Source organism: Lepidochelys kempii, chromosome 1, assembly GCF_965140285.1.
Source record: "Lepidochelys kempii isolate rLepKem1 chromosome 1, rLepKem1.hap1, whole genome shotgun sequence".
NCBI classification, from domain to species: Eukaryota; Metazoa; Chordata; order Testudines; family Cheloniidae; genus Lepidochelys; species Lepidochelys kempii.
In genome coordinates, this window is record NC_136380.1 from 5783786 (window position 1) to 5796694 (window position 12909).

General features: G+C 48.3%; 1 protein-coding gene across 1 annotated transcript; it reads left to right on the forward strand.

Annotated features, from left to right (window-relative positions):
- Positions 1-6022: 6022 nt before the first annotated feature.
- On the forward strand, positions 6023-7438 carry LOC140917918 (olfactory receptor 52P1). Its single transcript, XM_073361479.1, has 2 exons — positions 6023-6066; positions 6454-7438. Exon 2 carries the CDS (start codon positions 6500-6502, stop codon positions 7436-7438), a length of 939 nt encoding a protein of 312 aa, XP_073217580.1. The 5' UTR covers positions 6023-6066; positions 6454-6499.
- Positions 7439-12909: the final 5471 nt, after the last annotated feature.

Consider the following 12909-nt stretch of genomic DNA (forward strand, 5'->3'; position numbering starts at 1 on the left):
TCCTCGTTCTGTCATCTGCTACCATTGAGAACAGTCTAGAGCCATCCTCTTTGGAACCCCCTTTCAGGTAGTTGAGAGGAAGAGAAGATGCTCAGATTCTATGACGATGAGCAGTAGCATGGAAATGATGATATATAAATGAGTACATCTAACCCTTTGCTCTTCCGTTTCTCCACAGTGTTTCAGTAGTGCTGGACAACTCTGTAAAGTCTGCAAGACTCAGTTTGTCCTGACAATCTGACCCTCTGTTCTTGGAAAAACATTTCTTCACTCCCAGGGGAGTCTCTCATGCTGAAGTTCTCCAGGGTCTATTTTCTGCTCTTCCCAATGCTCATTGAGCCGAGCAAATTGTCTGGGACTCCCGGCCGACCTGAGAGTCCGCAGGGAGTCTACAGGGGAATCATAAAGGTCACTCTCCAGCACAGCAAGCACATATCAGACACTGGAGACTCATATACTGATTCTCAGGGCTCTGCCTTCCTGTCACAGGAAGGAGACTTCCTCTCTTGGTTGAACAGGATTGCAGTGAGTTGCCTGTTTCTGCATGAAAGTTAGTGGTAAGGGCTCAGGAATGGTGCCAGCGTTCATGTCTAGAACCATCTGGGCAGGAATTCACCAGGACAATGACTTTAGTATTGTCAGAAACACGAAGGGATTTACTGGTAAAATTGGAAGTAAAAATGTATTGGAAATAGTTTAGACAAATATTTATTTTTAAGATCACTTCCTTATCTCTTACTAAAAAGAAAAGGAGTACTAATGGCACCTTAGAGACTAACCGATTTATTTGAGCATAAGCTTTCGTGAGCTACAGCTCACTTCATCGGATGCATTCAGTGGAAAATACAGTGAGGAGATTTATATACACACAGAACATGAAAAAATGGGTGTTATCATACACACTGTATGTAGAGTGATTACTTAAGATGAGCTATTACCAGCGGGGGGGGGGGGGAGAGAAAACCTTTTGTAGTGATAATCAAGTTGGGCTATTTCCAGCAGTTAACAGGAACGTCCGAGAAGCAGTGGGGGGTGGGGGAAATAAACATGGGGAAATAGTTTTACTTTGTGTAATGACACATCCACTCCCAGTCTCTATTCAAGCCTAAGTTAATTGTAACCAGTCTGCAAATTAATTCCAATTCAGCAGTCTCTCATTGGACTCTGTTTTTGAAGTCTTTTTGTTGTAATATTGCGACCTTTAGGTCTGTAATCGAGTGACCAGAGAGATTGAAGTGTTCTCCGACTGGTTTATGAATGTTATAATTCTTGACATCTGATTTGTGTCCATTTACTCTTTTACATAGAGACTGTCCAGTTTGACCAATGTACATGGCAGAGGGGCATTGCTGGCAAATGATGGCATATATCACATTGGTAGATGTGCAGGTGAACGAGCCTCTGATAGTGTGGCTGATGTGATTAGGCCCTGTGATGGTGTCCCCTGAATAGATATGTGGGCACAGTTGACAACGGGCTTTGTTGCAAGGATAGGTTCCTGGGTTAGTGGTTCTGTTATGTGGTGTGTGGTTGCTGGTGAGTATTTGCTTCAGCTTGGGGGACTGTCTGTGAGCAAGGACTGGCCTGTCTCCCAAGATCTGTGAGAGTGATGGGTCGTCCTTCAGGATAGGTTGTAGATCCTTGATAATGTGTTGGAGAGGTTTTAGTTGGGGACTGAAGGTGATGGCTAGTGGCGTTCTGTTATTTTCTTTGTTGGGCCTGTCCTGTAGTAGGTAACTTCTGGGTACTCTTCTGGCTCTGTCAATTTGTTTCTTCACTTCAGCAGGTGGGTATTGTAGTTGTAAGAATGCTTGATAGAGATCTTGTAGGTGTTTGTCTCTGTCTGATGGATTGAAGCAAATGCGGTTGTATCGTAGAGCTTGGCTGTAGACGATGGATCGTGTGGTGTGGTCTGGGTGAAAGCTGGAGGCATGTAGGTAGGAATAGTGGTTAGTAGGTTTCCGGTATAGGGTGGTGTTTATGTGACCATTGCTTATTAGCAAGGTAGTGTCCAGGAAGTGGATCTCTTGTGTGGACTGGTCCAGGCTGAGGTTGATGGTGGGATGGAAATTGTTGAAATTATGGTGGAATTCCTTAAGGGCTTCTTTTCCATGGGTCCAGATGATGAAGATGTCATCAACGTAGCGCAAGTAGAGTAGGGGCATTAGGGGACGAGAGCTGAGGAAGCATTGTTTTCACCTCCCCGCTCTCCTGCTGGTAATAGCTCATCTTCAGTGATCACTCTCCTTACAGTGTGTATGATAACACCCATTTTTTCATGTTCTGTGTGTATATAAATCTCCTCACTGTATTTTCCACTGAATGCATTCGATGAAGTGAGCTGTAGCTCACGAAAGCTTATGCTCAAATAAATTGGTTAGTCTCTAAGGTGCCCCAAGTACTCCTTTTCTTTTTGCGAATACAGACTAACACGGCTGCTACTCTGAACCTTATCTCTTACTGTGTCCTTATATCTGTCTCAGTAGCTTCCGTTGTTGGGAGGTGTGGTTTTTCCTCTGGTTTGCTGAATTGTTCCAATTCAGCAACTTCACTGCCCTGTTAAGAGGTAAAAGCCAAAGCTAATTCAGTGGGTATCTCTTCTTACCAGAGGGTTCCCAACAAGAATGTGTTGCCCACTGTCCAGATACTGCTCTCACATTCTGCCTTCAGTGGGTCACTCCAGATTGACACTGGCCTCCCTGAGAGCAAAATGAGACCACACATGTTTTGAAATCCCCATCCTTCGTGCCTGGTATCAGAATGCCACATAAACAAGGGGATTCCTAGTTTCAGCACCCTAACAGAACAGCGCTCTCTGTAGCAGGACCTGAAACCATGATTTTCACAGCAGGAAGCCGAAAATAAAACACCGAGGGTGAAATCTTGGTCCCATTGAGAACAATGGCAAAACTCTGAACACGGCCAGGAGTTCACCCTAAATCCACATGGAGGGATTTAAACGAATGGCCTGATTTCCACTGGCCAGGAGCCTCCAGTGACTTCAACTGGACTTGTCCTGTGGCCTCTAAGAATGGGTTAGGTCATTTGGACCAAAGAACTGACAGGAGAGTTGCTGAAATCTCAAATTCACAGACTTTGAGGTTCAAAACAATTAGGATAACAATATGTTTGCGGGGTGTGGGGATAGAGGTCTGCTCTCTCTGTACCCCTGCATTTCTGGTTCTGGAGAGCATAAGAAGCACAAAAAGGCAGCTAAAATAAAAGCATATTTCTTTCTTAGAGGAAAGCAGGTGGTGTTTCAAATCTCACTGCGGGAAGCTCAGGAATGCATAGTGTGTCTCTGTGTACTGTGGAGGAGGAACATGCAGTATCCGGATCACAATGGCATGAAGTCCTGAAACTGGGTGAAATATGGCATGGACATCCTGCCTAATGCACAGACCAAAGAGGTGTAATGAGACCTCATGGGGAAGGGGTTTGTCTCAGACTGTACTGGAATGTGGATCATAATGTAGCAAATTGTCTCTGACACATCCCCCATCCAGATCATCCCTCCTTCCTTGAGCAATCCCACTACAGCCTCCTGGCAATGTCAGCAATTGCCAACATGGAAAAGCAGCCTCAGGAAAGTATGTCTAGGTTTCTAACAGGCTGCAATACGTTAAAGCTTGCTTAGTTGTGAGGAAGAGTTACTCACGCTGGCTCTTTTTAGTCTCCACGTCCTGGCTCCCTCCCGCTGGTTCTGTCCCTCTCTCCTTCCCTGCACAGGCTGAGCTCCTGCTGGGGTTCCCTTCACCCCCAGAAAGGCAGTTCAGGCTGATCTCCCCTTTTTCCCTGCAGCAAGAAGACACTGAGTTTAACCTAGTCTGAGGAAGTATTTCTGTGAAATGTCGCTGTGGGGTCTGGCACTGGGTTCTGGTCCTGGGTGAGGGGTATCACGGTGTGGCAGGGCTGGACGTTCTGTACGTGGGGTGCCTACATGGACAGGCGGCCAGTACTGGGCGTTCTGGAGGCAGGGAGTGGGGTGTGTATTGACAGGCGGGCAGCATGGAGGATTGTGGATGAGGCAGGCGGTGTACACTGATAAGCTGGCAGTGCTGGGGCTTCTGGGGGCAGGCAGGGGGTGTACATGGACTGGCGGATAGGCTCTGGGGGTTGTGGGGGCAGGGATTAGCATGCACACAGAGAAGCAGGCAGTGCTGGGGGTTGTGGGGGCAGGGAAGGAGGTGTACACCGAGAAGCAGGGAGAATTGAGGGTTGCGGGATAAGCAGGGGGTGTACAGGGACAGTCGATCAGGGCTGGAGGTTGTGGGGGCAGGGAGCAGGGTGCACACCAGGGGTGGGCAAACTACGACCCGCAGGCCAGATCCAACCAATGGGATTGCCACAGCCGTGGTGCCGCGTGCCCCACACCGCTTCTAGAGACAGCCGGCACCACGTCCTTGTGGCCCCTGGGTCAGGGGGTCAGAGGGCTCCAAGAGCTGCCCTCACCTGCAGGCACCGCCCCCCGCAGCTCCCATTGGCAAGGAACAGGGAACCCTGGCCCCAATCTGTGCTGCTGTCACCCTGGAGCTGCTCCAGGTGAGTGGCGCCAGCCAAGAGCTGACACCCCAAACCCCTCCTACACCCCACAACCTAACTCTCTGTCCTGAGCTGCCTGCTGCACCCTGCAGCCCTCCTGCACCCAAACCCCCTGCCCTGAGCCCCCATCTCCCTGCCCTGAGCTCCTTCGTGCACTCTGCAGCCCCTACTTCACCCCAAACTCCTGCCCTGAGCCCCTCCCATGCCCCGCACTCCTGCCCACACCCCACACCCCTGCCCCACCTGTACATTCACGGCCATGCAAGAAATTTCCCAACGCAGATGAGGCCCTCCGGCCAAAACTTTTGCCCACCCCAGTGTACATGGACAGGAAAGCAGGGCTGGAGGTTGAGGAGCAGACAAGAGGGCATACATGGAGAGGTTCGAAGCGCTGCTGAAATTATATTTTTTCTTAGTGATTGTTGATCCACGGCCAGTGCTGGGACCTTTCCTGACTCCCTGTCTGTATGGGCTGGACACCATAGCTACATTACAACACACTTTCTTTGCTTTCACCTAGTTTACCAAGCACTCGAGATTGCACTAAATCAGTGACCCATCTTCTTCATTATTTACGATCCCCAATTTTTGTGTCATCTGAAAAATTTATCAAAATTCAGGCATGAGAAGGGTGAGCAGCTGAGTTGCTGACACCTTTCTCTGCTTACACCTGTCAGTTAACACCTGTAAATTATGTCTCAGACAGAGCTTGGTGCCTGCAAGAAAATGTCTCACCAAAATTAACAAGGGAAGCAACAGAGGTGCTGGCCTGTAGACCTAAATACCAAGACCTTTGTGCCCCTATTGCCCATTCTGTTGAACACAAATTCATATCCCACCATGATAATGTCTGTTTTCATGGGGGAAACTTGTCTCCTTTCCAACACAGGAATAGCATAGTGGATCAGACCTATGGTCCATCTAGTCCAGTGTCTTCTTTCCGACAGTGACAGCCCCAGGTGCTGCAGAAGAAGGTGTAAGAAACCGAGCAGGGGTGGATGGGGTGGGAGATGACCTGACTGGCATGAGGGTGTCACCCTAATGCCCAACAGCTAGAGATGGGCTTGTGCCCTGAAAGACATGGGTGTATAAGCTTTCCAAAATATTTATTTACCTATAAGTTTTGTAACTGGATCATCTCATTATCCATGTAAATGTCCAAATCATTCCTGATTCTTACTTAGCTCATGGCCTCAACTACCTCTTGTGGCAATGAGTTCCTCAGTCTAATTAGACACTGTGTGAAGAAAGCATTCTTTTTTTATCTGTTTTGAATTTGTCACAATTCAGTTGCATTGAATGTCCTCTTGACGTTGTGTTATGAGACACGGAGAACACATTTTCCATGTACTGTCTACCAGTTGGTAATAGACTTTTCTCATATCCCCTCTTATTCATCTCCCACTACATACGATAGTTTGGCCAGGCACTTGATCATTCTTGCTGCCCTTCCCTGAACTGCTCTGGTTCTGCACTATTCTGTTTGAGAAAGATGCTCAGTAGTGCACAGAGAAGTCTAGGGAAGGATGAGACATTGATTGACTGATCTCATGGCATTGAATGATTCCCCATCCCACTCTTCCTGGAACCCAAGGTTTTGCTTAGTTTCTGTCTGTGCTTGCACTGTGAGCAGGGTTTAACAGAGCTGTGCACAATGACGCCCAGGTTCCTGTCCTGAGTTCATACAGTTAAATTAGAACCTTATTAGCTGTTTGAGGAGACAAGCTTTCCACTCCAATGGACAGACAGGTTGATGTTATTGACATCCAAGTTCATCTGTAAATGTTGCCACCTCATTGCTCATCCCCCTTTCTAGATTGGTAATAACTATAAAATATTTACTATTCTATTTGTTAAGAAGTGTGTAACCCCACCACACACACACCTCACGCTGTGCTTCCCTCTCCCCACAGGCACCCTGAGCATTTCTGAGCCAGATTGATTCATCGACCACCTCATGGCAGCTTTCAATTTCACCCTCTCTGACCCTTCAACATTCATCCTAATGGGCATCCCTGGCCTGGAAGCTGCTTACATTTGGATATCCATCCCTTTCTCTACGTTCTACATTATCAGCTTGTTGGGAAATTTCATGGTTCTGTTTGTTGTAGGCAAAGAGCAGACGTTGCACAAACCGATGTACCTGCTGCTTTGCATGCTGGCGCTCACAGACATCACCACATCTACCTCCGTCACGCCAAAGGCACTGTGTATATTTTGGTTCAATTTTAAAGGGATTACGGTGCATGGTTGCCTCACCCAGATGTTCTTCCTTCACGCGGTTTCTGCTATGCACTCAGCCATCCTTGTGACAATGGCCTTTGATCGCTATCTTGCCATATGTAACCCTCTGAGATACGCCACCATCCTCACCAACATACGAATAGCTAAGCTAGGGCTCATGTGTTTGATAAGAGCTGTTCTCTTCGTTCTGCCCATGCCCCTGCTCCTGAGCAGGCAGCCATTCTGTGCCAACCACATCATCCCCCACACATACTGCGAACCTATAGCTGTGGCAAAGATATCATGTGGGGACATCACAGTCTATAGGATCCATGGCTTGGTGATAGCACTTATAGTCATCGGGTTAGACTTGACGCTCATTGCCCTGTCCTACAGTCTGATCATGAGGGCTGTCCTCAGAATCTCCTCCAAGAAAGCTCACCAGAAAGCCCTCAACACCTGCACAGCCCACATCTGTGTGATGCTATTGTCTTATACTCCCTTCCTCTTCTCCAACCTGACACACCGATTCGGTCAGGGAATTGCTCCCCACATTCAGATCATCATGGCCAACCTCTATTTCCTCATCCCCCCCATGCTCAACCCTATCATTTATGCAGTGAAAACCAAAGAGCTTCGTGACAAAGTGGGCAAATACACCTGCAGAATGTGATTGCCGGGGGCCACTGATTTTAAACCTGTGTGATGAGAGGAAGAAAGGACATCTCTTCTTTAATCAAGGGCGCTCTGTCCCAGTTTGGCTGAGCTCAGCATTGTGGAAGTTCAGAGTCTGAGAAGTTTCTCACACCTAATGTCTTATCACTCCATCACCAAGCACTGCTCTCTCCATTGCTGAGGTCCCTCTCTCTGACCATCACCATCCATTAGTGCCTGTGTGAACAGGATTCTTGATCAGATCCCCTTTTGCCCCTCCTGACTGGTTTTTTGGCCTTGCCTTGCGATTGGGGTTGAGGCAATCTTAAAGTGTGCATTCCAGTAACGTTTTAACTGCTCTTATCTGTTCCCATCTTATCACCCCCACTGGCTACGCAACATACACAATGTCTTTGATTTTTGGATACACATGCATTCTTCCTAACATGTGTGAACAAAGGACAAACATGCAAGCATAACCCAAAAATACTACCTCAGGCAGAAATACAGGCCTGGGTCCTACATTGGCACTCGCGCGCCTAAGAATCATATGTACAGTGATCTGGTGAACAAAATTAGTCTGATTTCCAGGAAGTCTGGAGGACAAAACCAAACATTTTAATTGGAAAGTGATAATACAGGAAAGCTGCTGCAGGAATTAAAGACATTTTATAAGAGCTTGTGTTTTCAAGAATGGGACTGTTCTGTTAAACTATGACATCACCTTTGAGTCACATTACTTACCACTTTGTGCAGTCAATTTTCATCTGGAACCCTCAAAATACACACTAACCAGTCACATTGTCAAAGACATCAAAAGTAGGTGTCGAGAGTTCATGTTGGAGTTTGTGAAACACATGAAACTGAGACTGCCAGGTGATTGAATCTCTTTCAGTACGAAGTCCTTCTACTACGCTTAGCCCTGCATGACCTAGATTTGCTGATATTCCATTTTTACCATGTTTTGTGGAGACCTTGCACTGTTGGAGGAGCAGGGAAGAGTTTTGCTCATGATTCACTGGCCTTATACACAGGATAACCAAGGTGAGCAGTCTTGGGTTGAAGTTCTTGAATGCACGGATGCCGCTGAGAACAAAGACCTCAGTGAACTTGGTTTGTTGGCTCTTTTGTTGTTGTCGCTACCTTTTAGCGATGCTGCAGTTGAAAGACTGTCTTCTCAGATGAACTTGATAAAAACAAAACTGTGCCACAAGATGAACTTTTAGAAAATATTCTTCCTGTTAGGGCATATATAAAACAATACCAAATCTGTCGTGAGTAATTTGCACCAAGAAAAGTAATGATTACACAGGTCATTGAGGATTTGTATGACCAGCAGCAGAAGCATTTTACTTCCAATGAAGATTGTGAGGAGGAAATGTTGCCTTTTAGAGACTAACAGTAGCCAACTAATTCAACGCAAAATATAGACATTGACCACCAGAATTGGATTAAATTTGAAATCAATAATATTATACTGTTCGTGTTGTTTTTGCACTACATACATTTTGGGATCATTTGTGGCTATTTTAAACCCTGTCATTCACTGTTTTTTGTTTGAAACATCTTTTCAAACCTCAATCTGGATACAATTACCAGTATTGGGGGTTTGATTTTGATTGTCATCTGATAGCTTTGTTGCTAATGTGGACGAATTCCTGCTGGGGCTTGTAGGGTTGTTTTTTTTAAAAAAAAACAAACAAATCTATACTAGGTATCTAATCAAAGCTTTCATTTGTTACTTGATATATAAATCAACATGTTAATTAAAAAAAAAACACCTTTGTTTCAATAAATAGATTGGGCTACTTTTGGGTTAGTTTTTAAGTGACCTTCCGCTATTAATGCTGTCAAAATTTGGCAGCCACCCCATGCCAGAGAAGCAGCCCAGAGGAGTCCAAGCTGGGCTAAAGCCAGAGCACAATTGCTGAGGCAGAGCTGAGGAGCAGAAGCAGACCAGAGCCAGGAGCTGGGGCAGCACAGACCAGCTGCATCTATGGGGAGTCAGCGCTGAGCTAGAACAGGGAGCTACAGAGACAGAGCCAGGATAGTGGATGCCAAATATGCCCCAAGTAACACAGCAGCTGAGTGCAATGAGCTGCTGGGCACAGCGAGGTGGGACATTGGGCAGAGGGCCCAGCACAGGGAAAGGTTTCTCGACAGGAGGACTTTGAAGGCTGGAGTCAGAAGCGGGGAGGTGAACCCGATGGGAGGGCAGATGCTGAGAAGGGTCCTGCCACCTAGAGCCTGAGGGAGTGTGGCCACTACCAGAACACGTGTCTCACCTGTGGTATCACCGCAGCACAGCCAGGGCCTGGGAGAGAGGCCTGTGATGTGTGAGAAACAGAGTGTGACCTAATCTTACACCCCAGAGACAGCTGTTTGTGGAGTCTCCTATTTGTTCCTTATTTTTCGTACAGTTGCAGTTTTTTCCATTCTATGTGGTTTGAACGTAACTAAGTGATCAGCGTGTCAGGGAAGCCACTGGTGCAGATAAAGTGCCCCAGAGTGGGGACACCCTAGCCACTCTCCTAAGTGATCACGATGAGACTGGGGATCAAACCCAGGGCCAGCCTTTGACATGGGCAGTCTGGGTGATGGTCCAGGGTGATGTACTGAACGAGGCACTCTTTGATACCTCCCACATGACCTGACCTGCCAACTGAAAATCAGCTGTACTTATGGAGCCACCCAGTATTTCTACCATTGCTAGAACATATTGAATATGTTAAAGACATTTCAGCAGGGCAGCACAAGAACACCCCAACCTAGCATCAGTCTTCACTACAGAGGATGTGAGGGAGATTCCCAAACCTGAGACATTCTCTTTAGGTAAAAAATCTCAGGAACTTTCCCAGACTGAGTTGTCATTAGAAGAGGATTTGAAACAGATGAACAAATTAAACACTAACAAGACACCAGGACCAGTTAGTACACTGGGATCACAATTGTTCAACAAATTTATAAACGATCTGGAAAAAGGCGTAAAAAGTGAGTTGGGAAAGTTTTCAGATGATACTAAACTACTCGAGATAGTTAAATCAAAAGCAGACTACGAAGAGTTACAAAGGGATCCACAGAACTGGGTGACAGGGCAACAAAATGGCAGATTACATTCAATGTTGAGAAATTCAAACTAATGCACATTAGAAAACATAATCTCAATTATACCTGTAAAATGATGGGGTCTAAATTAGCTGTTTCAACTCAAGGAAGAGATCTTGGAATCATTGTGGATAATTCTCTGAAAACATCCACTTAATGCCCAGCAGCAGTCTAAAAAGCTAACCGAATGTTGGGAATCATTAGGAAAAGGATAGATCATAAGACAGAATATATCATATTGCCTCTGTATAAATCCATGGTATGCCCACATCTTGAATATCGCTTGTGGATCTGATCACCCCATCTCTACATAAGATACATTAGAATAGGGAAGGGCAATGAGGTGTTGTGTGTAGTGCTTCCTTTTCTTTGTTTTAACCCTGCTGTCTATTAATTTCCTTGAGTGACTCCTGGTTCACCCAATCCTTCAGTAAGCCTTGTTTACGCCACAGCAGCTCCGGCTGACTCTCCCTGTATGCGCATGCTTGAGTAAAGCTGGCTTCAGGCTTGTTCTGAACCAAACACAACGTGTGGTGATTTTTCCAAGACATCTTGGTGCTATGACTCAGATAGATGGTGACCCCCAAGAGCTGGAGATCTGCGAACTGTTCCCCACCAGACCCCGGGCCCATCCAAAAAGCTAAGAGACCTTTTGAAATCTCTATATTGGGTTTCTGGTGAAGGACTGCCCGTAGGCTCTGGGCTTGGGTGAGTTGTACGCTCCATCCGGACTTTTGCTGCCAGACATGCCTAGTGCCCTTGGGGTGGGTTAAAGTCCCATCCAGGTTTGGTTTCCCCAGGAAGAGCCACTGAGGGTGGCTGGGCAGGTCGTAGATAGACCTGGGCAGGTCGTGGATAGATCTGGTTCTGTGTGACAATGTGAATTGAGTTGGAAGACCAGTGTGAGTGTGAGTCACAGGAAGACCCACAGAGAGCCCTGTGAAGCTGTGGGCTCATGACCGGCAAGGGGCTTGTCTAGGTCTAGGAGTGTGTGATCCCATCCCTTCCATCCTCAGACGGTCTGTTTCCGTACCCTCTTTCCTCCCCTGTCTCTGGTTCCCACCTAAAGGCGGTTTGACAAGCCACTGACTGGTCTGATCACCTCGCCCCAAGCGACAGAGTATGTTTTGCCAGCCAACGCTCTTGGCTAAAGGGGGGCTGTAAGCAGGGGTGAAAGTAACTTAAAGGACTTACCTGTATTCCAGAGTCCTGATGAGGGGGCGGGGCCTCAACCGGAAGAGGTGGGGCCTTTAAATCCCCAGGCACTTTAAATCAGGATTTAAAGGGCCTGGGGCTAGGGCTGTGGGAGCAGCAGCTGGGAGCCCCGGGCCCTTTAAATAACCCCCTGAGCTCCCAGCTGCAGAGGCAACTGAGAGCCCTGGGGTTCGGGGGTAATTTAAAGGGGGCTATTTAAAGGGCCTGGGGCCACTGCTACCACTACCCAACTTTTTGTGGGCCTGGTGCCAAACATATTTGAGGACCTCCCTGAGGAAAGAAGAGGCCAGGAGCAAGAGCACAGCAGGGTATGGTGGTGGTGGGGGGAAGGATTGGTCCCCAGCTGGAGCGGGGCAAGATGATTACAGTGAGGCATGGGGGGAGAATTAGTCCCTGCTGACTGGAGCAAGGCAGGGGCTGGGGGGCAAAAACACAGTGGGGTGGGAGCTAGGGTTGGTCCTTGGAACAAGGGAGGGGCTGGCGGTAAATTGCAAGGGCAGCAGGGCTGGGGAGGGGGTAAACAGGATTGCACACACACACCCCTGACCACATAGAGTGGGTACCTACCTTCTCCCTGGTTCTAGCCCATTCTCTTTGTCTCTCTCTCCACCAAGCTGAGGGTGGGGGTGCACTGAGAACAGGGCTGGGGATGCAGGGTCTGGGCGGGAGTTAGGGTGCAGGAGCAGGCTGGGGGTTGGGGTGCAGGGTCTGTCCAGGAGCTAGAATGAGGGAGGGGGCTCGGGTTGGGGCAGGAGGTTGGGGTGTGGAGCGCTTACCTGGGGCAGCTCCCATTCGGTGTGAGGGGTGCCGGTGGGTATGTGGGGTGGGGGATGGTGCAGGAGCTCCCGTTTGGTGCTCAGGGTGGGGGTGGGGATGTGGAGGGGTGCAGGAGTCAGGGCATGGGGAGTGGGAGGGTGCAGGAGTCAGGGCAGAGGGCTGGGGGTGTGGGCTGGGGTCGCTCCCAGCTCCCTGTCCTGAGCAGCTCACGGCAGGGGGCTGGAGGGGGTATGCCCTGGTTCCACCCCCTTCCCCAAGCCCCTGCCCCCGCCTCTTCTCAGCAGCAGGGAGAGAGAGTCGGGGGCGGGAACGCAGCACACTGGGGGAAGAGGCGGGGCAGGAGGGAGGGGGGAGCTGCCTGCCAGCGGAGCCTGCCCTGCAGCAGCAGGACAG